General features: G+C 40.0%; 1 protein-coding gene across 1 annotated transcript in view; it reads left to right on the forward strand.

Moving 5' to 3' along the window:
• Nucleotides 1-1,218: 1,218 nt before the first annotated feature.
• The window catches only part of ANO4 (anoctamin 4), a gene marked incomplete at its 5' end in the record, with an annotated part of 36,632 nt that continues 11,163 nt past the window's right edge, over nt 1,219-26,687 (forward strand). Inside the window, 8 exons of the mRNA XM_010288559.1 lie at nt 1,219-1,301; nt 7,284-7,424; nt 10,099-10,263; nt 15,208-15,244; nt 17,836-17,947; nt 19,033-19,090; nt 21,775-21,872; nt 25,546-25,688. Of these exons, the coding sequence (XP_010286861.1) occupies nt 1,219-1,301; nt 7,284-7,424; nt 10,099-10,263; nt 15,208-15,244; nt 17,836-17,947; nt 19,033-19,090; nt 21,775-21,872; nt 25,546-25,688 (837 nt within the window). The remainder of the gene's footprint in view (nt 1,302-7,283; nt 7,425-10,098; nt 10,264-15,207; nt 15,245-17,835; nt 17,948-19,032; nt 19,091-21,774; nt 21,873-25,545; nt 25,689-26,687) is intronic.

Below are 26,687 nucleotides of genomic sequence, written 5' to 3' on the forward strand. Positions count from 1 at the left end.
CAACTAGCTGCTTCCTTAAACGTGCTTTTGATATCTTACCTTATCTGCTCATGGTGTTCATTTTCTAAGCATATCTTAGCTGCATTGGCTAATACATTAAAATATAATAATTCTTACTGGCTAAAAATTCGCTTTCACCAAAATTATGCCAGTGCTTAGTGTCATGTCACATCATTATCTATATGCTGCAGTAGGGCAGATAGTCCATTAAGGAGATCCTTTAAGGACTAGATATGGAACATATCGCCAGGCTATTGTGACACTGTTACAGCTAATACTGTGCTAGCTTGTGAACAAAGAGGTTTATGTCCTCTGCGGTTATCAGCCTGGTGCTTTTCAGCAAGCAATAAAGGGAAGAGCCAAACCTCACAGTGGGAGAGAAAGCCTTTCCACTGATTTGTGTTAGCTTTAGGCAGCTTCTACATTCTTTTAACAAAACAAATTTTAAAAACCTGTAACCATAAACAGGCTTGATATTAATCTCCAGAATATGAACATACTATTTTATAACTCAGTGCTTCCTTGGTTGTTTTTTCCATCACAAAATATGTGATGGAAAATGTATGGGTATATTAATGATGCATGGTCATGTATGGGTATATTAACACTATCTTGAACTCTGTCAATAAGGGCTGTACAGCACAGAATGTTTAGTTGTCAGATGTTAATGCCATACCATATATACACACTCATGTAGTGTAAAAGAAATGGTCTGGATTAGAAAGGTGTAAGACAAAAGTTCCCCTTTCCTCAAGTAGTACTCTACAAATTTGCACATACACTGGAATGTGCTTGCTCTGGGCTCTGGCTTCTGTGTATTATAAATGGTCTTCGAAGAAGGAAAGTTACTGCTTTATCTACAATAGCCCCAAGAAACCATTAGCTTCATCAGAAATCTGCTATATCTAGTAATGATGACTCACAGGAACAATTTTATTCTTGGAGAGTCCTCCCTTGGTTGGTTAGAAATAACACATTCTCATTTTGCACTAAATGAAATCTCTAAAGCTTCAATCACACTTGAAGAAAGCAAAGTAATCCTTAGAAAGCAATGCTTTTTGAAAGCAGTTTTGATCATCAGCATGATTTGCTGTTCAAAGAACACATTTATGCAAAGAAATGGAAATCATGTAACAGCTTCATTCAACAGTTCTGTGATAGTAGTTAACATTTTCTTGACTTAAAGACAATTTTGGGTTTTTTTTCTATTTCCTCCAGCAACTGTTTTTCTGGAGTTTTGGAAAAGAAGGCGAGCAGTAATTGCTTATGACTGGGACTTGATAGACTGGGAAGAAGAGGAGGTTTGTATAAAAAAAAGTGCTCCTTAATCTTTAATATAAAAAGATTTGGTAAAAATGTAAGCATGTTTTTCTTCTGGATTTATTTTCAATTCATTCTTCAAATCTTCATAAACTAGGAAAATAAGCATTTTTCTCGTCAGATGTTTCCTCTGGAATGTGAAGAAACTTTCCCCAAGCCAAACTGTCTTCTCTTTTTACACCTTGGTGAATCTAAATTAATTTCAACATATCAGTGGTTGTCACTGTGGGAAATTTTAGGAAAAAAATGCACTTTGGAGGGAACTAGCAAATTTTGCTTTTGAATCCAAAGGCGTTCTTGACAGCCTAGAGTGTTTTGGCAAATGGGCTTTTATCTGTTGTTTTAGATAGCCACTAAGAACGTTGATGGAGAGAAAGCCTTGTGAGGCTTGTACCAGCTTCTGAATGTTCAGATGCTGGTTACCTAAGTGTACAGTGCTGTGGAGAGACTGAGGGAGGTGAACCAACTCAAAGGACTTCGTTCATCCTCTGTTGGAAGAGACAATCCCCTTAGGGAGGAAACTAAACAGTGAAAAATAACCTTAACCTTTTTCTGTGGTGATTACCAGAAGGAAACTCCATGCTTTTGGGACTGAGAGCTGAGATCTAAGTGGAACTAGCAGGTTTTATTATGCAGGAGAAAAGCAAGATTCAGTGTGTGTGGCGGAAAAAGTGCTCCTTAAGTGGGTTTGGACATACAGCTGTCCACAGAGTCTGCTCTCCTTCCTCTCCAGAGACAGTCCCAAAGTTCTTGAAGGGACTGCAAGAGGCTTCTGTAATGATCTCAGTGCAGTTGAAAACTTCTATATCGCTGGATCTGTGGAAGAATTTCTTTTTCATTAATCTCACCAGCAGAGAAACAGGCTTCTGAGTTATGGGATTTTTGTCTCTATGAGGCAATGTAGTTCAATGAGGCCACGAAATGATACAATTGCTCATTTGCTGGTAGAATTTTTTTTAAAATGCTTAATGACTAAGAAAATAATCCAAGAACATAAAATGAAATAGCTTACACAACTGGAAATTGGTTTCTTTATAGCAACAGGAACATCATTACTTGTGCATATATGCTGTCAATTCTTGGTGCTACTTCAGGACTTTTGTCATATATTTTGAAAATACTCTAATACTGATTTAACTCTCCTGAGATTAGCAGCCTGGTCTTGCCCATGCCAATGAGTCACAAAGAGACCACACTGAGATAGTCCTGCCTGAGGCTCAGATATTGATTAGAATTGAACTGCAGTGATCATGTCCCCTCATGGCTAGTTGCAAAAAAAGCCCCTGCTGCTGCTGCTGACAGCTTAGGGAGAAGACAGATGTACCAAATTGCAATTTCCAAGTCAGAATTACAGCTCAGTGTCCCCAGAATGAGAAGGAGCCTTTAAACTAACAAAATACACAAGCAAGCATAGTTTGAGGCCCTTTTTATGTTTTTTCCAAGGAAGCCTGGTCTTGCAGATGTTTATAGTTTGGGATGTTCTATATCTACACCTTTCACCATTTAACCTACCTGGATTTGGGATTTTGCTGATCCATAAAGCCACTCACCTGAATCTTCCATGATAAGTTCATTTACAGATACTGAATTTCCTGGTAAGGTTGTCCTTAAGTGATGCTTTTTTTTTCCTTTCTGCATAATAATTCTAAGTGATTTATGGCTGCTGTAGTAATGCTTGGAGGAGTCTTTTGCTCAGGTGTGAGCACAACAGCTCCAAACCCACTCAGGACCACTCCCCATTCTGTTTCCCTCTCCTCTTTATGCACATGCCCAAACTCTGCTTACAACCTTGCTGCTAGAACTGAAACTGCATATCTTCTTGCAGAGCCTGGGGGAGAGCATCCTCATGGAAGATTTGCTTTCTGCTTTCTACGCTTTTTTGGAAGAGCATTACCACGCCCATGCAACAGTCTTTAGCTGGAATAAACACTGAAAAAGACAGAAGAGAATAGAGTTGCTAGATTTTACCTCTTCTAGTCAGAAAGCATGAAAGAGCTTCTGGTAGTTGAAACTATCCTCATAGAAATATGATATGTTTATTTTATGATGTCTATCAAATAACATTATTTTTTATAAGAGATGCTTATGTTCCACTGGCAGATTATTTCAGTTGGCCTGTAGGATGCATGTCAGTAATTTTCAGAGGATAACTGTTCCCTGCTGGTGGTCAGCTGGTCTTCTATTCTCACACCAGTCTTTTCCCAATAAGCTCTGTCAATGAGACCTCAGTCAGGTGCCCTGGGGCAGTGGTGAGTGTACCTGCTCCAGAGCTATTCATTGCACCTTCTTAGAGTTCCAGAGGGAGTTTTGTAAGTCTCTACAGCAGTGGGTAGCAGCCTTTTCAGAAGCAGTGTGCCAGATGATACCTTTCTCTCTCAAATTAGAGGTTAAAGATGCCAGTAGGAACTCAGCTGGCTGCTTCTCAAAGATTTATGTGAGCAGTCATCAGAGCATCAGTATCTTATTGGCATTTGAGGCATCAGTTCCTCCATTCAGAGTTTAGTGGGGTCCCAAGAGTGGGAGCTGATTGCCTCCCAGAGGTATCTACTCTGAAGATGCTACAACTGCCAGTGCTTATACCTACTGCACAACTCAAGCATGTCCTTGCTTTAAGGTCAGCTCAACGGATCACTGCCTTCATCTTCTTGATGCTGTACTTTTCCATAGACGCTGGGGCCTTTGCAGGACTTTGCCCCTGAGACAGTCACAGTTTGGAAGCAGGTGTTCCAGGTGAAAAGGTGTTGAAATCATTTCCCTGTTCTGTGGTTCGAAGTCTACCTCTTCACTTTGCCATTGCCTTCAGCTGCAAGCAGGATGACCTGCAAACGACAGACTTTGCAAGGAGACTTTCTTCTGGAGGTCCTATCATTGTCCCAGTGATCAAGATTCAGATTTTCAGTTTTTTACAAATCCCTTTTCTACATCTGGGCTATAGAGGACGATATATCCTTGGACTAGAAAGGATAGGACTCCTGCAAGAATTCACCTGTTGAAGGACTCAGCACCTCCTGAAAGAAAAGGATATATTTCACAAAATAAAATTAGAGTAGCTCTTCTAGTGCAGCAAGACCTGACCTAACGCACTGCACAAAGATCTGGCCTAAGGCAGTGCACATTAATCTATATCTGATACTCCAGAAATCAGTATCGTTTCTCCTGTGAGTAAAGAATTAGAATAATCCATGTTTGAGAAGCAGGAAGGAAGGAGAATGGTCTGTTTTATGTAGATTGAAAAAGACACATCCTGTGGAGTTTGATCATGAAGTTGTACATGTCAGTGAGATGTCAGTGAGAATTTTGTCTCCATAAGGTGAAAATTTTACTCCCCAAAATGCTTGTTTTCTAATAAAATCACTGCTAATTAAATTTCCTCTCTACATTCCATTCAGTTATCACCAGACAAAATCAGCTGATTTCTCTTATTAGCTATTTCAAAGAAATCAATTAAAGAGGTCTAATTACCATCTGAATTCACAAGCTTTTGTTAATGAAGGTTGATACTTTTATTAACATTATCTGCCATGTCTAACTTTTACTTGCTTTAATTTTCATTGTCAAATTGGAAAATAAGGTTTTGCTACAGAAGGAAATTTATTAATTCCTACCAACAATAGATTGGGAAAAATCACTTCATTATCACTTTTCTGTTCTAATTGAAGAGGCAAAGAACTGAAACAATGAAGATGATGGGAACGAGAATTAAATTTGTTCAGATATGCAACCTTGTGAATTCCTCACCCGTTTCGAATTTCACCCAAGGAAGGCATGCCACAGCCCTTGCAGAGGCCAGGTTGCCCAGCCTGGGGACATGGGCTGAATGTGTTCTGGCTCTTTTCAGCCCTGCCTATCTGGATTTCCTTTTTGTGTAAATGAGGTGCAAGGTGGGAGACGTGGACATGTAACTGGGTCCTGGCTGGGTGTGCAACAAGAAAGCAATTGCGCAGAGTTCCTGGCACTCCCAGCTGAAATATGGCTTCTGTCGCTATTTACAGCATTTTTTTTTCTTTTTCTCCAGTGTCACTTTCTTTATATCATTAACCTCAGCCAGATATAGTACTGCTCACTTCCTGCCCCAAGCTGTGCTCAGCATTGCTGGCTGTCATTAAACAGGTACAAAGGTTTATGCCAGAGTTTCAGTTTTGCGTGAGATGTATCTGTAAAAATAGGATTTGCATTATCAGAGTTGACTGGAGATCATAGCAGATACCTAGATTCATGGTGGATATGATAAGGACTTCCCTATAGCGCAGATTGTGAAAGATAATCAAACCTTGGCTTTGAGAGAGCTGCAGAGAAGAAAAGGCTTCTTGTATATGACTCTGTAAATTAGCTGGCAGAGCCCTTCCACAAACTACAAGGTGCAATTTTCAAGCACCCTGCTTCAATGCTATCACACTTTGTCCTTTTGCATGTCCCACAATGACATGCACACAAGAATACTATTTGCATTGTTTCTCTTGCTAGATTATTGTATCCTCAGCAACCTTCAGCCCTGATATGGCAGGAACAGCTTGAGCAAGGAAGAATAAGAGCAAGATGTTACCCTGCCTCCACAGAAACATGCTTAGCCTTTGTATGTGGCTAATATAGGGCTGGTTCCCTCAACCACGTAATTAGTTACACAGGCATTGCAGCTGAGTATACAAGCCTCAACTTTTTTCAATACAGTCTTACCAGGTTGCTGCTTGAATTTGGAAATAAACTGTATTGAGGAAGTGCCTTCAAATTTTGAGAGAAGGAGAATGAGACATGACTTTTTTTCTTTTACCAGGGGAATTTTATAAAAAGGATGTAGGATTTTAGGATTTCTCACTTTTATTCACATTCTAAAGACTTGTATGAGCAATCAACATTCCCCTATTTCAATGCAGTCATTTAAGGTCCGGTCATTTACAACTTTGAGTCAGTGAAAGTTCAATTAAATGCAGCTGAAGGGCTGGAAGTGACCAAAATCGGTAAGCTGGGTTATTGGCTGCTTACAAAGAAATGCACAGCAGAGGCCTGGTGGAAAAGCTGCAAAGACAGTCCATAGCTGCCTTTGTGCTCCCTTGTAGCCAGCTGTACCATGAGCCAGTTCTCTAGCATGCATCAGAGCATTGTAAAACTTCATCTAATGTATATGGACTGCCAGCAGCTGTTGGAAGTCCATCTTCGCAGCCTAGTGCTTTTTCCTCTCTCTGACAGCATCCCTGATGCCAGATGGGTGAGGTGGCACAGGACACGCGGCTGCTGGTGAACGTCCGAGATGGCAGGGCAGTGGGTAGCCCTACTGCAGCTGAAAACCATGAGGTCTTACCTGAACTAAGGGTGAACCCTGTCTTCTGACAAGGCTGTAAACAGATGTAACGAAGCCTCTCCCCAAGAAATCCCCAAGTTTCATTTCAGAATAGGCTTTTTATGGCAAAGCAGGACTTGACATTTCTGCTGCTGAAAGCTGTTCCTGCTAATAATATTGTCCAAGTTAGGAAGGAAATTAGCAATATCAGATGGCATTGCTCCTTCTTCAAATGCTGAGAAACTTTTGCTGATGATGGGAAGGTACTCCCCAATTACCTAGCAAACAGCAACTGGCTTTGGAAAAAGGAGTTTGGTTTGGTTTTTTTTTTTTTTGCTTTTTGCTTTATTGTAGAATTCCAGTATCAATAGGATAATACCAGGCTGGAAAACTCTGTGGTATTAACCTTAAAATGATTTGGCTTACAGCCATGTGGTTTGAAAGAGCATTGTTTAGATGAGTAGGTAAAGTAGGTAATTGGGGAATTTGCTAAATACTTCCAATATCGTTTTATGGGTACAGTGATTTATTCTAGTTCTCATGAAGGAGACCTGATTTCCCAGCTCAGCTTTTATAGTAGTGCCAGCTGCTGAATTCAAAGATGTAATTCCCAATAGCACTGATTTAACAAATGATCTGAATCTTTCCTAGTTGTGCTGTACGTGAACATTGTCTGTCTGTTCTTTAGGAGGAAATACGTCCACAGTTTGAAGCCAAGTACTCCAAGAAAGAACGAATGAACCCCATATCCGGGAAGCCAGAGCCTTATCAAGCATTTGCAGATAAATGCAGCAGACTCATTGTTTCTGCATCTGGAATATTTTTTATGGTTTGAGAACTTTTGTTTATTTACCAGTTGAAAAATTTCAAAATAATGTTATCTCTGCTGAAAGAGTATGGCGATATTGGATATGGCTGCTTGAAAGTGAAATGAGCTCTAGCATGTTTACTGCAGGCTGAAAATCTGTACACGGCAAATAGCCTGAATTTCTGTAAAGTTCTACACTAGTTTACTCTTCACCAAGTCTCACAGATTTTTAAGTCCTTCCTTCAAGGCTATACATGTAAGGCTATATGTAGTGACACACGTACTGCAATAGTGATGCCATCATGTTTGGGCACCAACTTCAGCTGACTGAATTAGCTCACTGATTTCTTTGCCTTTCCTGTGTAGACAGCACAGAGTGATGGGGAGAGATGTCATGGAAGAGGCAGGTGTTCTTTGTAAACTCTACAGAGAACATAACTAAGGTGCCTTGACTGCTTAATGGTGTTAATATCTCCTAGTTTTTCAGTGTATTGAGGAGGTAAGGAAAGAGGGTTCATATTGCTAGTGCAATTGAAATGGAGAAACCTATGTTCCTTGCCTAGAATGAGGCATCTCTCCTCCTTCCAAAGTGTAAGACTAAATGCAGCAGCAGAATCTCTCTTAACAGAGAGCCGCATGCATTTCTGCTGAAACGCCCTCATCCTCTAAATTCACTGAATCTGTTATTCACTGTTATTCACATGACAACTGCAGTTGTAGGACTGGTCTTGAAAATACAGCTGGCATCAACTCAGACCCTCATGTAATTTACTAGGGTTTTTCCCAGAGGAAAAAAAAGAAATTATATATGTGTATAACTTCAGGAGCTCTGGAGAGCCAGGTGGGTGAGCTAGCCCAGGAACTTTGTGTTTGAATGAGACAGGAGGGAATTAGGGCAGAGGGCTTGTAAGAAACTGATGGCTTCAAAATTGCCTAAAGCAATCTTGGAAAGAAAGACAAGAGCATTACTGAGATGAGCTGTGCTCTGGCACGTCAGGTGGATGGACAGAGGCACATAGAGAAATACGGGGCACAAAGAGCCAATGTACTGTCTGACTCAGCTCTTGAAGACACTTACATCTGCTCAGGATTGCAATCCTTGCTCAGAATTGATTGTACACCTGAAACATTTTGCATTTTCCCAATTTTTTTTCTTGAAGAGGGGAGAGTTTTCATTCACTACCCTTTGCAAAGACGGTCACTAATCTTCTTAGCCTAGTGATAGATCTTGCCCAGTGTCAGAGATAGTAGCCTTGCTCTGAATTGCATGCACCGCAAATTGTCCCCATAATAGTCCTTGAAACAGGACAAGGATTATTTTCACTGAAGATATGTTTTATTGCTGGTGTAGCATGAACTTCCAATGAATATTCCCCCAATTAGGTAAAAATATTCCTTAAAAATTATAGCTTTAAGCACAGGAGATATTACTTTTATCAAAACTTTGAGTTAGAGCAGTTCTCAAAGTTTCACAGCATTGACTCTCACAGTGCAGTTACTAATACAGCTTGAACCAGGTTATTCCCTGTTAACAAAGGGAAGTGGTCCATCTTCCCCTCAGCACTATGCAGGGAATCCAGAGGCAATCCTCTAGCTCAGTAACTTTGTAATGTTTCTATGTGCTGCCAGAGAATCTAATAAACTAGCCCTTCACATTAACAGACAGACAACTTTTCTTTTTCATCTGCACTGGGATTATGTCAAGCAATTCAGTAACTAATAAAATATGAAAACAGCTTGATTAGCATTCAGTGTTTCCAAAATCATTTTGACCATTCAATTAGCTTAGATACACTTCAATTTTGATAGGTTTAAGTTGTCTACACATAACCTTGGAATACACCTATCTTTCGGAAATAATCATCTGTCTTCTACTAAAGAAACTCTCCCTCCTATGTAATAAGGTAGCTAACAGGTACTGTGTCAGCATTTCTATGAGATGAGTCACCCGTGTTAATTCCCAACTGTTTGTCCTTCAGGTGTCTTGCTAAACTGTGGCATAAATTGGTCACGATGGAAAACAGTTGTCATTTAGTGCTCAACTGTTGCATATGGAACATCAAGTGATTTAGCAGCCTGGCTCAGCTGCATGGCTTTCACATTATAACTGTCACATTTGCTGAAAGTCTCATCAGAGAAGAAATTATAAGGGCAATTGAATTTGTTACCTTCCCTAAGTAGAATCTTTCCAGAACTGTAGCAAGAAATAGCTTGCTAGGGTAGCTTGCTAGGGTAGCTTGCCAGGGTTGTTGAGGCAGTGCTTACAAGTGGAGACATTTTTTCCTGTAAGTGTAAAGTCCATCAAAGCACAAAATCCATCCCAAATATGACACCATCAAGCTGGGACATTGGCTTGACACTAGCCTTTGCACATTGCAGAAGATACATGCAAAGAAAATTTCTAATTCCCAGCACTGGCAACACTGTTTCCCACTTTAATGTTAAGGAGGAGATACATTTTCAAGAAAATGTTTAAAACTAAAAATTATTTTAATATTATTTCAAAGATATTATGCATTATGGAAAATAAAAAGGACTTCACAATAAGAATATTAATGTTGAAACAACTGGAATCAAAATGGATGCATTTTTCAAGTCTTTCATTTCATTTTAGTTTTCAGAGTTTCAGGAAGAAGTTAACTCCTCTTCTATTGAAAGTTTTCAGGTTCTTCTCTCTGATTTTTTATTCCTTTAGATCTGTGTGGTGATTGCTGCTGTTTTTGGCATTGTTATTTACCGTGTTGTGACTGTCAGCACTTTTGCTGCCTTTAAGTGGGCTTTAATCAGGAATAACTCTCAGGTTGCAACTACAGGGACTGCAGTGTGTATCAACTTTTGCATCATCATGCTACTGAATGTGGTGAGTAAAACTAACATACTCAAAGTTATACCAAAGCCATCAGATCAGTAGATATCTCAGCATGCAGACCACCAAATGCTTTTGGTTCCCTTTTTGACAGGAATGGAGTGTCTTGCCAGACATGGCATTATTGTTTATGGGCATCATTCACTATATATGTAAAGTACAATTCCAAACCCAAACTATTATGTAAAGCACCTTTGAGTGTTCTAAAAAATGTTTTAGGGAGACATGTCCATACTCCTGTTTTACCTTGTACCTCTTTTTTTCCTTTCATATGTTTGCAGGTTTCAGTCCATTTCATTAATAGTCTTCTTTTTAATGAGTATTTTGATGTTATTTTTTCAATACCGTATTCAAGCGTAATTCTTATTTCAGCTTCAGTTTTCACAGTAGTTTACCAGTGAGGATATGCATATATAGACACAATGTCCATGTGCAGGACAACTCCCTTGGGCTGAAAATGTCAAGAGACTTGGGCAGATACGACTTTTCCATGAGCTGCCTATGACCTTTGCCGGGGTACACCAGAGACATGCTCTGGGTGCATTGTAGGGGGACTGGCTGAAGTCAGGTTATTGGTGTGAACTGGTTTGGAGCAAGACTTGGGACAAAGACAAAAATTAAATTTCTATGTGGCAACAGCCCCAGTAAGACAACATCATAGAATCAGAGTGACTTGGATGAGAAGGAACCTTAATGATCATCTAGTTCTAACCCCCCTGCCATGGGCAGGGACACATTCCACCAGACCAGGTTGCTCAAAGCCCCATCCAGCCTGGCCTTGAACACTTCCATGGATGGGGCATCCACAACTTCTCTAGGCAACCTGTTCCAGTGCCTCACCACCCTCATAGTGAATAATTTCTTCCTTATAGCTAATCTAAATTTACCTTCTTTCAGTTTAAAGCCATTACCCCTTTTTCTATCACTACATGCCTTTGTAAAAAGTCTCTCTCCAGCTTTCTTGTAGGCACCCTTCAGGTACTGGAAGGCTGCTATAAGGTCTTCCCAGAGCCTTCTCTTCTCCAGGCTGAACAATCCCAACTCTCTCAGCCTGTGTTCATAGTAGAGGTGCTCCAGCCCTCTGATCATCTTTGTGGCTCTCCTCTGGACACACTTCAACAGGTCCATGTCCTCATGTTGGGGACCCCAGAGCTGAACGCAGTACTCCAGGTGGGGTTTCACAAGAGGAGAGTAGAGGGGGAGAATCAACTCCTTTGACCTGTTGGCCATGCTTCTCTTGAGGCAGTCCAGGATACAGCTGGCTTTGTGGGCTGCAAGCACACATTGCCAGGTCATGCTGAGCTTCTCATCAACCAACAACCCCAAGTCCTTCTTCTCAAGACTGCTCTTAATCCATTCTCTGCCCAGCCTGTATTTGTGCTTGGCATTGTCTCGACCCAGATGCAGGACCTTGCACTTGACCTTGTTGAAGTTCATCAGATTCACGTGGGCCCTTCTCTCAAGTCTGTCCAGGTCCCTCTGGATGGCATCGCTTCCCTCCAGCACGTCAATCACACCACACAGCTTGGTGTCATCAGCAAACCTGCTGAGGGTGCATTCAATCCCACTGTCCATGTCATTGATGAAGATATTAAACGGTACTAGTCCCAGTACCGACCCCTGAGGAACACCACTCGTCACTGGTCTCTGCTTGGACATCAAGCCATTGACTGCAACTCTTTGAGTGTGACCATCCAGCTAATTCCTTATCCACCAAGTGGTCCATCTGTCAAATCCATGTCTCGCCAATTTAGAGATGAGATTGTCATGCAGGACAATGTCAAATGCTTTGCACAAGGTAGATGACATCAGTTGCTCTTCCCTTACCCACCAATGCTGTAACCCCATCATAGAAGGCCACTAGACTTGCCAGGCATGATTTGCCCTTGGTGAAGCCATGTTGACTGTCACCAGTCACCTCCTTATTTTTCATATGCCTTAGCATAGTTTCCAGGAGGATTTACTCCATGATCCTGCCAGGCATAGAAGTGAGACTGACTGGCCTATAGTATAGCATAGATTAGATGGGGAATTTCATCCTTCCATTGTGATGCAGGTACTTCTGTATATCACTGTGATAGCAATGTGTCTTTTATTAGTTGCTCTTGGCAAGAGGTGTATGACCTTTTATTATCAGGTTTTCGTCAACTGATATTGTAAGAATGCATTTAAGGGGGAGCAGGGATCAACCTACAAACCCTCCAGGTACTGGAGCCAGGACGAAGTATCTCTACCCACTCAGTAGCAAGTGTCTTCTGCAAAAAGCATGTTAGACTTTAGTCTAGGAGATACGCTGATTTACTTCCTAGGGGAGGTATAAGATGTTATTTCAGGCCTGCACATTCCAAGTGCTGGCTTGCAGACTACTTTCTTTCCTGTGCAATACCCAAGCATTTCCATAATTTAAAAATTAATTTTAACAGCCCCTTATTTATATAACAGGAAATTCCAAGATGCTTTGCTGCAGGACTTCATTTCTCCCTTTGGCATAGGCAAGACTGGATTGGTGACTAGGACAGTCTGCCAAGAACTGTTGACTTTCCTGTTTTCCCTAAGGTGGAACTAAAGGCTGAGAAAGGGCAGAAAGAAGAGGTGGAAGCTGTTATTGTCTCTGAATTTGTACTGAGGGATAACTTCTTTTATGTTATTTTTTATTTATTGTTTGTTGTCTGCAGCTTTTGGGGGTTTTCTTTAATCCACCTAGAGCACACAATAGCATAGAAGAAATAAAAAGAAAACTATATATAACTATGTCAGTAAAACATTTATTTCCAAGCTCTCAATATGTCATTGTGTATGCAGTGAAGCAGCAACAAAGAAATACTGCACAAACAAAATTATTTGGTTCCCAAAGAGTTTTACAGCTTAGAGAAATGTTTAAAATAAGGGAAGATGGCTTGAAGGTGCCTTTTGAGAAACTTTGTTTTACTTCCTAAAATACATCAAATAAATAGAGTGCTGCAAAGATGGATTTCTTAAGTCCTGTACTCATTATCATGCAATAAACACCACAGCCTTAGGTCTGGATATAGCTCATGGAAACAAAAGATCCCCAAAATATGAAACTGCATGAGCTTTTCAAAAGAAGGACTTAACAATATAATCCCTCACTTCCCAGGATGGATTAATGTAGTTTACTGAAGGACAGTAGTGAGATTCCTTTTGGGGAGCAAAAAATATCCCTAGGAGCAATTCAGGTAGTTGAATCCTCTACAAACTGTGACTCAAGAAAAGTAGCAGGAGAGCAAGCAAAGATACAGTAATAAAAACAGAATGGACCAAGGTGTATATAACAGTAGGGAATTCACTGTTTGGAAGCCTGGAAAACTGCCAGTGATTCTGATACGAGTTGACAACCTCTCTAAGCATCAGGGGAAAGGTCTAGACCACAAGTAACTTATACACAGGATGCTCTGAGAGATGGGTGCATACACTGACACATCCATCATGACAAACTAAATGACCTTCAAGCATAATGTCTCCCAGATAATCTTGCAGCCTGACCTGGGAACAATCATTAGCTTTACCTCAGTTAATAAAACCTGTTAATTCCAGTGATACTGCCCATAGAAAATATGAACACAGAACAGAATATGATCCTAAACGGGGCCCCTTGGGACTAGTAGTGATAAACTGCAGTAGCAGATAATTAGATCCAAACATTGTTAACAGAATCTCTAACACAGTCTTACTGTTCCAGGAGGAATAGCAACAAAATACGGTTTGATAACCCGCTTCTGCAGAGCAATGTACGTTTATAAAATAGCACGCTCTCTGCTGGGATCAGGATATAAACCACCCAGACATTAGCACTTTTACAGTTGCCCTTAAGAGATGCTTTTAAACCTAGAAAAAAACACCTTTTTTCTTTACTTGAAACAAAACTGTTTACTCCAAAGGCAGCGAAAAGCTATTCTAAGCAAGAAGTGGTTGTTAACATGGATGAGATTAATTCACGACGACTTCAGTTCTTAAGCAGGCAGTCTGTTCTGTAAATAGTACATAACTCAATTTAAGCAAGAGTTTATAAGGATAACTGCAAATGAAAAGAAACATTGCTCATATGCACTTCAGGAATAAGTAAGTACTTGAGCCTGAAATATGAGAATCTTTGTATCCCTGCAGGCATCAGTGAGAGTTAAAGACATTTAGCGCTTTGTGGGAACAGGCTCCAGACTAATTTAAAGCAAATGGAAGTTGTTGTATTAATTTGCACTAATACTAGTGTTTGTGGTGATGTACTTTATAGGTTCAAAACTCCTTCACAAACACTAATTGTGAAAACCCTCTAAGTTAGTTTTTGTAAGCTTTATGAATTTAGCTAGCAGTCTCCTGGAGGGTTTGAGAGCATGGTATCTGCTAAGCACAGAACGTACCACTTAGGATTTAGAACAATGCCACTGACTCAAAGTAAGAAATGTGTCTTGTGGGGGGGATTAGTAAAGACTTTCTCCTAAGTAACCCTGTCTCCCAGTGTCTTTCCTTTCAGCACCAAAAAAATCCCAAACAAAATCAAAAGCCCAGAGTACCCAACATACCAGAGGATGCTCTTACTTGGGTGATTTTTTTTTGTGAGATAAATGTTCCATAAGTAACTAGAACAGAAATCCCAGGCATGCTATTGTTCTACTTTGTGTTTTTGGAAAAGTTACCATCTGACCCTTTTTCACTGTGTATGTAAAATAGTGACAGCATTATTTTCTCTATATATTGTGAATGAAAAGAGCTGAGTATAAACTTTAAAGTATTACTGTTCCTTGGTTGATTATATAATTATTGTATTATTACTGTATAGTTTTATTATCATCATTATCAGAACATCAGAGAGACCATCTGGATGTCAGATTTAATATGTAAGAGCAGTTACTCTACTTAGAAAGTAGTTCTATATTTTTGAGCTGGTCACATATCTAAGAAGGTGTTTCTTCTCTGTTACAGCTGTATGAAAAGGTTGCTCTTTTCCTGACAAATTTAGGTAAGCAGTGTTAAATGCAAAATTGAATGATACTGTACTGATTTTTTAGTCCCTATACTGCGACAGCATTCAGACTGTCTGTATAAACATGGAAAATCCTGATTAATTTGCAATCTATAAAAATTAATGTTTTTCTTAGGTTTATTATAAAGTAGTATATAAACTAAGCTATAGTGCCATCCAGTCAGTGGTGAGAACAACCATCTACCTGCCATGCTTCGTTCTTGTTCCAACCTCTTACCCTGTAAGAACTTTAAACAAACTGTTACCTTGGGGAAAAAGCATGAGCTTTCAGAGAGACTGTGCACTCACAATCCCCAGGGTTTGTGAAGACCTGGAAATGGGGGAATCAATTCCAGAAGCAAAATTCATAGCTTGAAACTAAAGTGCTGATTGACTATCAAACATATGCCTTTAAGGAGGACAGTAATTTGGAGGGAAAATAACTAGGTGACTCATCAACTCTACCAACACCTAAACTCTAATGGTGTTCTAAAGTTTCTGTCATCTTTTCAGCTCACCCAAAAAGGTGATGTTTATGCTGGAGTAAGGACAGCATGTACTGTTACTGGGGTAGCAATAGGCTATCACTCATATATCTGTGGCTCAGGCAGAGTCTCTGGAGATCCTGATCATGCTGGAAGATCACAGTAGTTGGTGGCAATTGGCAAGGGCTCCTTAGAGTCAAGAAGCCTGAAATGAGACTCTTGTTGAAGGCCTATTAAGTGAACTGTATTATGGCATGTGTAGAAGTGGTTTGAGGAGATTGTTTTGAGCTTCTGCATACCTTTGTACATTGATGATGTTCGGTAAGGTATTTTGAACCAGATGGACAGATTTTGGTGTCTGCTCAGAGGAAACACACAGCTGCTTTTAGCTAGTGTCAGGGCTTTTCTACATCTGGGAAGTCACATAGGTAATGTGTTCAAAGCATGTTTGTGTAAGATAGCATTTTATTGTGTTGGTTTGTATTAGACTGAGAGTTCTCATTTGTGTGCTGTAAAACCAAAATATTTTTGCCATCCTGTATTCACGGAAAAGATACTGGCTAGTTACAGTTGAGAAATATGACTTTCAAGTATGTGATTTGCCCAGGCTATGCCCTTTTACTGCCTGTGACACCTGGAGACAGTAAGATATGGTCTAGAGACCTTGAAGATTGATTACTTTCTGCCAGGTTATCATCAAGGTAGGTCTGCTTCTTGTAGCCCGTACAGAAAGCACTTGTATGAAAATTCAGTGGGTCAAGCTGTTCTGACAGTGTTCAGACAGTTTCTACTCTGGTGGCCTAAGTAGCTGATTTGGTTTGAACAATCTTTATCAGTGTAATAAGCTCAGAGTGGGATTGGCAGCAAAGCTACATTCAGGATGTCCTTCTTCAGCCCTTATATGACCTTTTTCAGAGCTCACATTCGTGCTCCTCCAGAGCATTGCCATAGTCTGTGATGAGCATATGAGCAAAGCTTCAGCTGCAGCAGCCTTGTTAAAGTCAAACTTGTCCTTCCAACAGACAGGCATCAAAAATACACAATGTTTTATTTCTTTCTGCTTAGCTAAATACGTATGTACTGGCATACACAGAAACTTGGGTTTCTTGAGAGGCATTTCCAAATCACTAACACAGTTGTTAGTTTAGGGTCTGTTTTATGGTTTTGTTGAGCCATCTGTTTGAAATTTCCTCATGGATAGGGCAGCTCTAATTAAAGAGAATCTGGTTTATCACTGTTGTTTCTGTATTTCCAGTACTTTACTGGAGGCTCCTTTGGAAGTAGTATATAAATACTACCGTTATGATACTCAGAATCACCATTAGTACCTCCACTTCTCCTCTGATTACGCTTGTTCACAGTAATGGTTGACTAATAACAAGCTCCTGCCAACTGGAAAGTAGTACCAGGACACAGTACTGGTGTGTTGGCATAGAAGTTGTTTTGTTAACTTCTGTCTTTCTGATATCTTTTTAGATGGAGATTAAGGGCCTACATGAAGGGAAGAAGATGTCTTCCCCTTTCCCATCTGCCTTACCCCATCCTTTGCAAAATATTTTTTCTCAGTCTTCTGTGATGAGCTCCCTAGGGCAATGAAAGGGAGTCATGCAGTGGCTCTCCACTGATACCTGTGTAGAGTCCTCAGGTGCCAGCATGGTGGGCAAATCCATGAAACAGAATTACAAGGAGGATTTGCTCCAGCTCAGTGTGACATCTCTAACAAAAAGGCAGTTACGTACCTTGTAGTGGGGTGCTTTCGGGCAATGTCATTATGGTAGGTTGCAGGAGAGGAAACAAGAGCCTGAGCCTGTAAAGCACACAGGAATCCAGGAGAGATGTTAAATATACGTATTTTCTTGACCACTTCCTTACAGTCTCCTGGGAATATACATATCGAGATAATCAGAAGAGATTTCTAAGTCTTTACAAGCTCACTTGCTGTGTGCTGCTTTTGCATACAATTTCTTCTGTCAGCTTATATTTTGAAATCAGCAGGCTAATTTACAAATACATTGCCAGCTCTGATAAGTGTGTGCAGCCTTTGTGCCAAGGGAAATTGTTCATCTGGTTAAACCTCTGAAACTCTGCTTTCTTTCTTCACAGAGCAGCCTCGTACTGAATCCGAGTGGGAGAACAGCTTCACTCTGAAAATGTTTCTTTTTCAGTTTGTCAATCTGAACAGCTCTACCTTTTATATAGCATTCTTCCTTGGAAGGTAGGATTGACATCTGCACCCTTATATGTACAAAACGAAGAAGGGAGAAGAAATAAAATTACCTGTAATGAAACAAAATGGGACCATATTATCACACATCTTAAAATGCATATTCCATACTAGTAAAGCAGAACAGATTGCCCTTTTATTTTCCTTTCAAAAGCCCAGAAACAGACATAGTTTTCATTTCCTAGCACCACATTGGCTCAATGCTAACACTGCTGGGAACTGATGCATCCCACAGTACTCTACGTGCAGTTCACTTCACTCTGTCTTCAAGTGTGTAATTTGTACAGGTAACTAAATAATTTAACACTGTGTGTTTTTCTTTCAGAATAGCATAGCATAGCATAACATTGCATAGCATAACATTGCATAGCATAGAATAGAATAGTTCAGTTGGAGGGGACTTACAGTGATCATCTAGTCCAACTGCCTGAATATTTTGCTGCTTCTATTATATGATTTGGACTGTTAAGAGTGAATTATGAACTATTAATTGTTTTTTTTTCTGCAGAAAATTAAATACATATATATTTGTGTGTGTCTTTCTGCAAGTCCTCTAAAAGCAAAAGAAGCAGCTTTGAGTAGAGAAGGCTTGAGTAGAAGAATCAATCAGTATGGATTATTTGCGTGTGGGAAGTTGTGGTATTCATTGTTTGAGAAAACATGAAAGAATAGTGAGAAAACTATGTTTTCCTAATGAAAAGTAACATTTTCTCAGATTTCACAGAAAGGCAGATATCACAGCCCACATTATGCTGTAAGGAAATGGACTGGCAGTTGAAAGCCATTTTCCAAACTGACATCAACAGTTTTATTCATATTTTCTCTCTTCTCTGCATATGCTAAATATCCACCAGCAAAGTATTTGATATTGAAATAAAACTGGAAGTAAAAATATACTTAGCACTTCATAGAAATTATTTCAGGAATCCCCCAAAACTTTTTGCAGCATAACATCTTTTATAGTTGTATCAATCGTGCTAAGATGATAGTAGATTAAAACAACAGTGTGAGCATTCTTCTACTACTGTGAACAGACTGCTTACACAATATAGTTGATATATATTCTTGTGTTAAAGATTTACAGGACACCCTGGTGCCTACTTAAGGCTGATAAACCGGTGGAGACTGGAAGAGGTGAGTGTTTGTTAACTACACACTGATTTATCTGCTGCCCACAGATGCAGTGAACGCAAGCAGAGGCAGACACATAACTCTAAGTATTTTTGAGTGTGTTATTGGGTTTTCAGTTGCCATCTAACTCCACACTGCTGACACCACCATCTGCTACAAAAATATCTACATGTTTATATACATGCCCTTTTGAATGCTAGCAGTTTTAGTGTTTGCATCGCATTTGGGTAGCGGTATCAAATAGTTTAAACATTACTCACATTTTTACATTGGAAATACTTCATCCTTGAAATGAATCAAGTCAGATACGAATCTGACAACTTTTTGCTTCTAAAAAATTCCTTTCTTCTCAGTTTTTCTAGCCTTGCTGACCAGGGAGCTAAAATAATAAAATAATAACTTAAAAATCCAGACACATAAAATGGACTTGAAAATTGACAAAAACAACTGAACAAAATTCCCAAAAGAGCATAATGTTCCATGTCTATAAAACCAAATGGATTTGGAGAGCAGTAAGAGGTTGGCTTTGCAAGCCAGTCAAAGACCAATCACATTTTTTTGGCAAATACATTCAGAACTCAAAAACCATTTGACAGCTATTGGAGGTGAACAGCAGCAGTTTCTGGATCAGTCATGTAGCTTCCAGTGCTGCTATTTGCACACTCAAATCCCATAGTTTCTTTCCTGCTTCACAGCTGAATAACTGAAATGACTTTGCAAATACACGACAAATGGCAAGTGGAAAATGCAGGTCTTACACGGCCAACATGAATTTACAAACACTTCCAGATATCTAAATATTTTGGTTAACAGAGGTCATCCAAACACTAGCAAAAAAGGAATAATTTGAAAAAGCCATCCTAATTTTGACATAGTGAATTCTGAAAGAAAAAATTATAAACGGGCAGACAGAAATTCACTGAACATCCCTCCAAAGTCTGAGAGGGGCTAAGCTGACATAATACCTTGCTGGTGCCAAAAGAGGACAGTTCTGCTGTTCCTTGGACTTCCCCTAGAAGTTTGCTCCTTCCTCTTCCTCTGCACTGGCTCTGGCTTGTCCAACCCTGTGAGGAGCCTATTCAGTTCCCTGTATCAGCAGGGAACACTTCTTTTTTCTGGCTGCATTAGTTTTCTGATGAGTTACTGGGCTGAATCATCTCACAGAGGCATCAGAGAACAGGGCAAGAACCTCACTTGCAGGAGCAGAGATGGGAGGAACAAAGAATCAGATTTGGGAGGGAAGTGCAGCAGCAAGGTGGTAGAGGTTGGGTCAGTTGCTGGTAGAAGCTACTATTAGTAGTCCCTACTGTTTTGCCTTTCTCAGAGAAAAAAAAAAGGCTAATAATAAAAGAAACATCTAATTTAAAAAGTCTCAAGTTTACTGACCCTATCTGTGTTAGGTCTTATTAGAAACATAATGTAGAATATCATGTCCAGATATCCCCCCAATAGCCCTCTCTTCCACTGTTGGATGAAGCCAAGTGTAAGACATTTAATAACATGATATAGTTAGGTCCAGTGTCGGTGGGCATATTCAGACCACGACGTACAAAGTGCATTAGTGATGTTATGGTTGTAGTATCACTGGTACTTCATTAATACTGCACCTACCTCTCTTAGGTTATATCAGCTCATGTGACTGATGCCTAAAACAGAAAGATGATGATTTAATAATATGCTAGAAAAGTTAATTTAAAAAAAAAATATCTGCCACCCTGTTAATCTAAAGAGAAACTGAATGAGGTCATACAGAAACCTCAGCAGGGACCCTGGTTCTGAGCACTGTATAATGCAGTATGCATTAAAAATTCATATCAATCGCATTTTGTTACAGGTCATAACTAATGTCAATTTTTTTCTCCCTAAAAGTTAAACAGAAATAGTTCCAGCTCTGTGACAGTGATCTGTTTGACTTATGCATAATACCCAGGATCTAATAATACAGCTTGGACCTCCGCTGTTTGGATCTGCAAAGTCAGTTGTGCAAAATGCTATTAGAGGGCAGAAGGTTTTTTTGCTTTTCTTTTTTGTTTCTTCCAATACTAGTTGAAATATTGTGGAATTACTTAAATTTGTACTAGCTGAGCATCTCTCCCCAAAGCAGCACCTCTTCTTCAAGGCCTGGAGCCACTGCTAAAGCAAGCAAATACTCAGCAAGAGACACTGAGAACCGTTGTTTGACTGTTAGAGATTTTTAGTTCTTCGAGAAGGTAATAGCTTTGCATAGTCCACTCAGTCATATACATTAAATAGTATTCAGTAAACAGTATTAGGTCTATCCTTTAGGCATAAACTGTTTGCCTGTGCAGCCAGGAGGAATTTTCTTTTCATTCTTTGACTTGAGGCACAGCCACCTTCCCCAAAAACTATTGAAATCATTGAAGAAACTTATTAGCCTTTGCCTCTGTCCCACCCACAGTTGCACAACGTATTAGCATCACTAATGTGAAAACTGCATTGGTTTCAACTGATTCTGACCTCTGCAGAGAATTAGATTATAGGCTTAAAAGGCTCACGGTATGATACAGTCTCACATGCTCCCATGAGTTTATATTTTTCTAAAAACTAAAGAGAATGACATTTAATTTCCTTTTAGTAAATTATCTAATATGCATTTACCATGTTTAAGAAATGCTCAGAAACTCAGCATAATTTACATTTAACCTTTTGTTTCTTTTTTTCTGTAGTGCCACCCTAGTGGATGCCTTATTGATCTCTGTATGCAAATGGGTATTATAATGGTGCTAAAGCAGACCTGGAATAACTTCATGGAACTAGGATATCCGTAAGTAAATATAATGCCCATGCTTCCCTACGTCACAGAAAAATATGCTTTTATGCTTTGCTTATGACCAGTTACATAAAAGCAAGATAGTCATTCCAATAGAAAATCCCCCCTAAGATACAAAACTCTTAATACAGATTTTCAGATGTATAGAGATAGATGGTGTTTGGGTTTTCTTTTTAACCTTGAACATAGTTTGCAAAAGTGAAAGTGTAATATAAATACTAACAAATAAATAATATATTTAATATTATTTAATTATATTTAATATATAAATATGGGAAGTACTTGATTTCATCAAATTGTATTCCCCGCTTTAAAACTCCTTAAAAATAACTGTAGGACTGCTGTATTCCTTATACAGGAAATATTATATGTATCATTTTTTAGCTATGCCAGTAAGTTCTATATTGGATTTCTCCTTGCTGGGTGATAAAAGATGCCTGAAAGGGCAGGTATGAGCTGGAAAAAATGCACTGCTGGCATATACACTCTCAGAGATAGAAAAATATACTGACTGCTATATAGGCAAGTTCCCTGGTGATCTTTAGGGTATTACAGAGATGTCGCCTTGCTAAAAAGGCTGACAATTATTCATTTCCTATTGGTCCCTTTCTTATTGATTAGTATTTAATGAGCATGTTTAATATGATTAATATAGACAGTTGATGCTAGAGGCAGTGTGGCAGGTCATCAAGAGAAATTAGCAAGTGTGAAAATATAAGAGAGAGCTGACATTGTCAGAAAGTTTGCCCTTGCGAAGTTCAGAGTGATTTGCTTCGCTGCAGGATCCACAGCAGAGCTAGTGCAGAGTTTGGTCCCTGAACTGCAGAAACATGTTGCAGAAGAGATTGCAGGCAGCCTCAGTGTTGATCACATCCAGCTGTAACGAGAACAGAGTAAGTGCTTTAAATGCACAGAGTAATTGGCAATGAAGGTACTCAAGGCTCGCTATCTCTCCATCTTCCCCGGCTTGCGCCTAGTGCTACTTGCCAGGATTTTGCAACTGTTGGGGCTGGAGGTGCGGAGATGGGAACAGCAGCAGTATTGATCCTTCTCTTTTCACTCCCTACCTCTTTTGTCAGTTTTCATTAGATCTTTCTGCTACCTATTAACAGGGATTTTGAAACCTAATAGAGAACACAAAAGGGGATTAAAGAAGGTGACTGAAGGCGATAAGAGGAGATTGTTTAGGAGCAAGTGATTTAATAGGAATAAACTGCTTCAGATGACGTCAGGCTCTTCACTTTTAGAGTCACAACGAAAATCACAACACAAAACACAGTCACAACAATGCGAGGTGCTTCAACTTATTCAGAGATGTATTTGCTCTCCAGACCTTTCAGTCCACCTTCTAGCCCTGAAATGCTGCAGGCAAATGCATTTCCTTTTTGTGTGCGAAACTGTGATCATTTCTGCTAAGAGCATGATCGGAGCCAACACCATGTGGATGACCAGAGGTTTTGGAGGCAATCCTATAGCCTGTAGTAGAACCTCCAGCCATGTGCCAGCTACTGCCTGCTGGGACGGAGGCAGAGCCAGTACTGTGCAGTGCCAAGACTGATAGCAGAGATTATCTCCCCATAAACCAGCCCTAGGGGAGGAGCACCAGCAGCCTGTTCTGGAGGGTGTTGTTTTGCACCATTTCAGGGTGGCAGCCCATCTCTGCTCCCACAGGGACCGCAGAGACATGAAGGGCAAGTCAGAAATGCCACCGTGTCTTGCTTGGTGACAGGAACCCCCGCACCTGCTGTCACATTTCTCACTGATACATGTGGCATTGGCTTGTCTTCTGAAATTTCTTCCTGAGAGTTAAGAACGAGGTTTCAAAGATATGAAAAGAGAGTCCCTAGGGCATGTGCTAGAGCATTCATTGTTTAGTGGTTACATTTTTAATACAAATACTGGCATGTTAGAGTGGTGCTTCTGCTTCGTACAACCACCACCTCAAAACCTCTGAAAGTGTGCATCAGTTCTCCTGTCCTGCATAGATATATTTGCAATAACTAAGAAAAAGCATAAATTATTGCTTCATTTGGAGGTGGAAAACTACAATTTCAAGTCGACGTTTTTCTTGGAAGAATATAGATCCATACTAAAACCACATTACATCGCATTGCTCACATTTTGCTCCCACATATATGAGAAAATGACATCTCTTTGAATTTTGCTAGGAGTCTTTGATATTTAGTAACACTGGTTATGGTTTTCCCCTCTCACAAGGGAGGAAGTTAACTGTGATCTGTCTCAGCATATTGGTCTCCCACCCACCTCATCCGTCAATTTGCCACCTTTGCAGGAATTCAGCTCTCAACCTTCTCACTTTCTCACGGGCACAACAGGAGAGGCAAAGTCCCAAAGGGTGCTGTGGACTGCAAAGATGTGCCCTTAACTGTCCCGCAGTTCATCAATCACAACCATGGTCATTCACAGGAAAGGCGTTTTTAGGCTTTTCACGCACTAGTGACTGGCTACAAACTGCTAAAACCAAATACTTCAGTAATTTCATGTACTTCCAAACTTTGGCTTGAAGTCCACACTTCTGAATTTTTTTCTTGCTCTTCTAAACTCCAGATTTTAATGCCCTGCACTCAGTTGTACCTACAGTTCTTTAAAGAAGACAGGAAAAGCTATAATCTCTTTCGTAAATGGCCTGAATGGAAAAATAATCTCTAAGCTTTAAGAAAACAAGCAATTGGCCAAACCCTTATCCAAATCCAATGGCCATTTGCCTACCATTCACAGGCCAGGCCAGGCCATTGTGAAGGCAAGAATCGAAACACAGTGAGGGAAAGGATTGAATTATGTGGGTAAGCCATCACTTTCTGTCTTGCTGAGATGAAGGGGGGAGGAGGCAATCTCTTTTTTCTTTTTCTTTTTTTTTTTTCCTTTGCTAACTGTAACTTGTGTCCTTTGTTGGTTAAACCAGTGCCACTCCCTGACCTGGAGAGGCAAAGGTGTTTATTTCAGATGTGAGCACTCATTTCGCTTCGGGCTCAATGCCTCTCACAGTGGAGGCACACGTGCATTTTTTCAGAAACAGTATCTTCCCCCTGAAGTCCAGTACAGCTCCCCCACTTCTTGAGACAGAGATAGCTCTCATGTCAGCCATCGACCTCTTGGCCACCATATGTTGTCAGTAGTCCACACACTTCTTTCTGCCTTTTGTTCCTCTGAATGTTTGGCTGCAGACACCATTCAAGGTTGCTTTTACCCTTCCAGGATTGCCCGGGGACTGTCAGCTTGCACGCTGTAGAGCTGTGTAGAGATGCCAGCTCGCACACAGGAAAGGATCGAGCAGCATTAGCACTCTATTTACTGATTTCTCAATTAGAGCTCACCTATCTCCACACAGCATTGCATTCTGCCATATAAACAGACCCTGAAGTGATTTGCCACTCTATGTAGAGAAAAAAAAGTAAATAAATAATGAAAAGGTGTCAACCCCTCCACCATTTCAAGAACATCTAGGCCTGGATTACAGCCCATCAGTCATATCTGTTTTCATACCTATTATTCTGTGTCATCAGCCACCTTTATTACTAATGCTCTATTTTCCTGTGCATTGGGAAATTAATTTTGCAAGGTATGTTGTGCACACTCAGTCTCTTCCAATTCTGTGATAAACAGCCACTAATACTATTTACCTTGTTTCTTTAATTTGAAAATATAGGCTAATTCAAAACTGGTGGACCAGGAGAAAACTACGACAAGAGTATGGCACACAGAGAAAAACAAGCTTCCCACAGTGGGAAAAGGACTACAATCTGCAACCTATGAATGCTTATGGACTCTTCGACGAATACCTAGAAATGAGTATGGCACTGACCTTCATTCTCTCCCTTTCACTGGATTTTAATGTTGTTGCTTTTTTGTTGATGTGGGCTGGTGTATTCTTTTAATTTTTGCTGTATGAAGCTAATGAGGCTGACAAATGGTTTTCATTCTCACAGGTCAGGTGAGGAATGGGAATGAGTTTGTAAGAACCAAACCAATGTAGCTAACCACACTGCTGCTGGTTTGCTCACCTTGCGTCTATGAAACACTTTTTATTCTGGCTTTGTGTGGGGAAGGTCATTTTCCAAACCAGAGCCCACCTTTTCACCTGCATACATTTTTTAAGAACTTTGCTGCTATTTGCTAAAGGAAGTTCCCTTGGGCTGTTATTTTTAAACTGCGTGGTACAGACCTGCATGCTTGTTTGTGTTTAAAATTCACCATCATTTAGTACCTCCCATTTACAAAGTAGCTTGCTGCCAAAAGGCATTGCTCTATCCAGAGGAGAGGGGAGGATAACTGCTTAAAGAAATGTTAAACAAGAACTTTTGCCCTTAGTGGCTGAACTGCATATCTCATGACTTTGGGGTTTTTTCTCCCTCACACAATGCTTTTCAAATTAATGGGAAATTTGGCAGTCTGAAAACCTGCCTCTAGGAACTTACACAGAGTTTCAAACTGCTACCCATCTGTACTATAAAAAGGAATGTATTCAGCCCTAATCTTTGCAAGTATTGAGCGATCCTAGTTGATGCTGGAGTAAAAATGTCCCTGTCTAAAAGCACAGCTTGTCAACTTTCAACTTTTGCTCCAAATTGCAAAATCTAGGTGTTGCTGTCCATCCCAGGGACAGATGTGCTTGTCCTCCTTGCTCTGAACTTTTAGCCAGGAACTGCTGTACAAGCATCATTAGACTATTGTGTGGTACGGCATAATAAGAAATGTTTGTATATTTATACATAACTTTGTATGCATGTATTACTTGGTATCCTAGACCTTGGAATTAGATCTTAACAGTTATACTGTGATCTTTCCTTT

Source organism: Phaethon lepturus, unplaced genomic scaffold (assembly GCF_000687285.1).
Source record: "Phaethon lepturus isolate BGI_N335 unplaced genomic scaffold, ASM68728v1 scaffold10486, whole genome shotgun sequence".
Lineage (NCBI taxonomy): Eukaryota > Metazoa > Chordata > Aves > Phaethontiformes > Phaethontidae > Phaethon > Phaethon lepturus.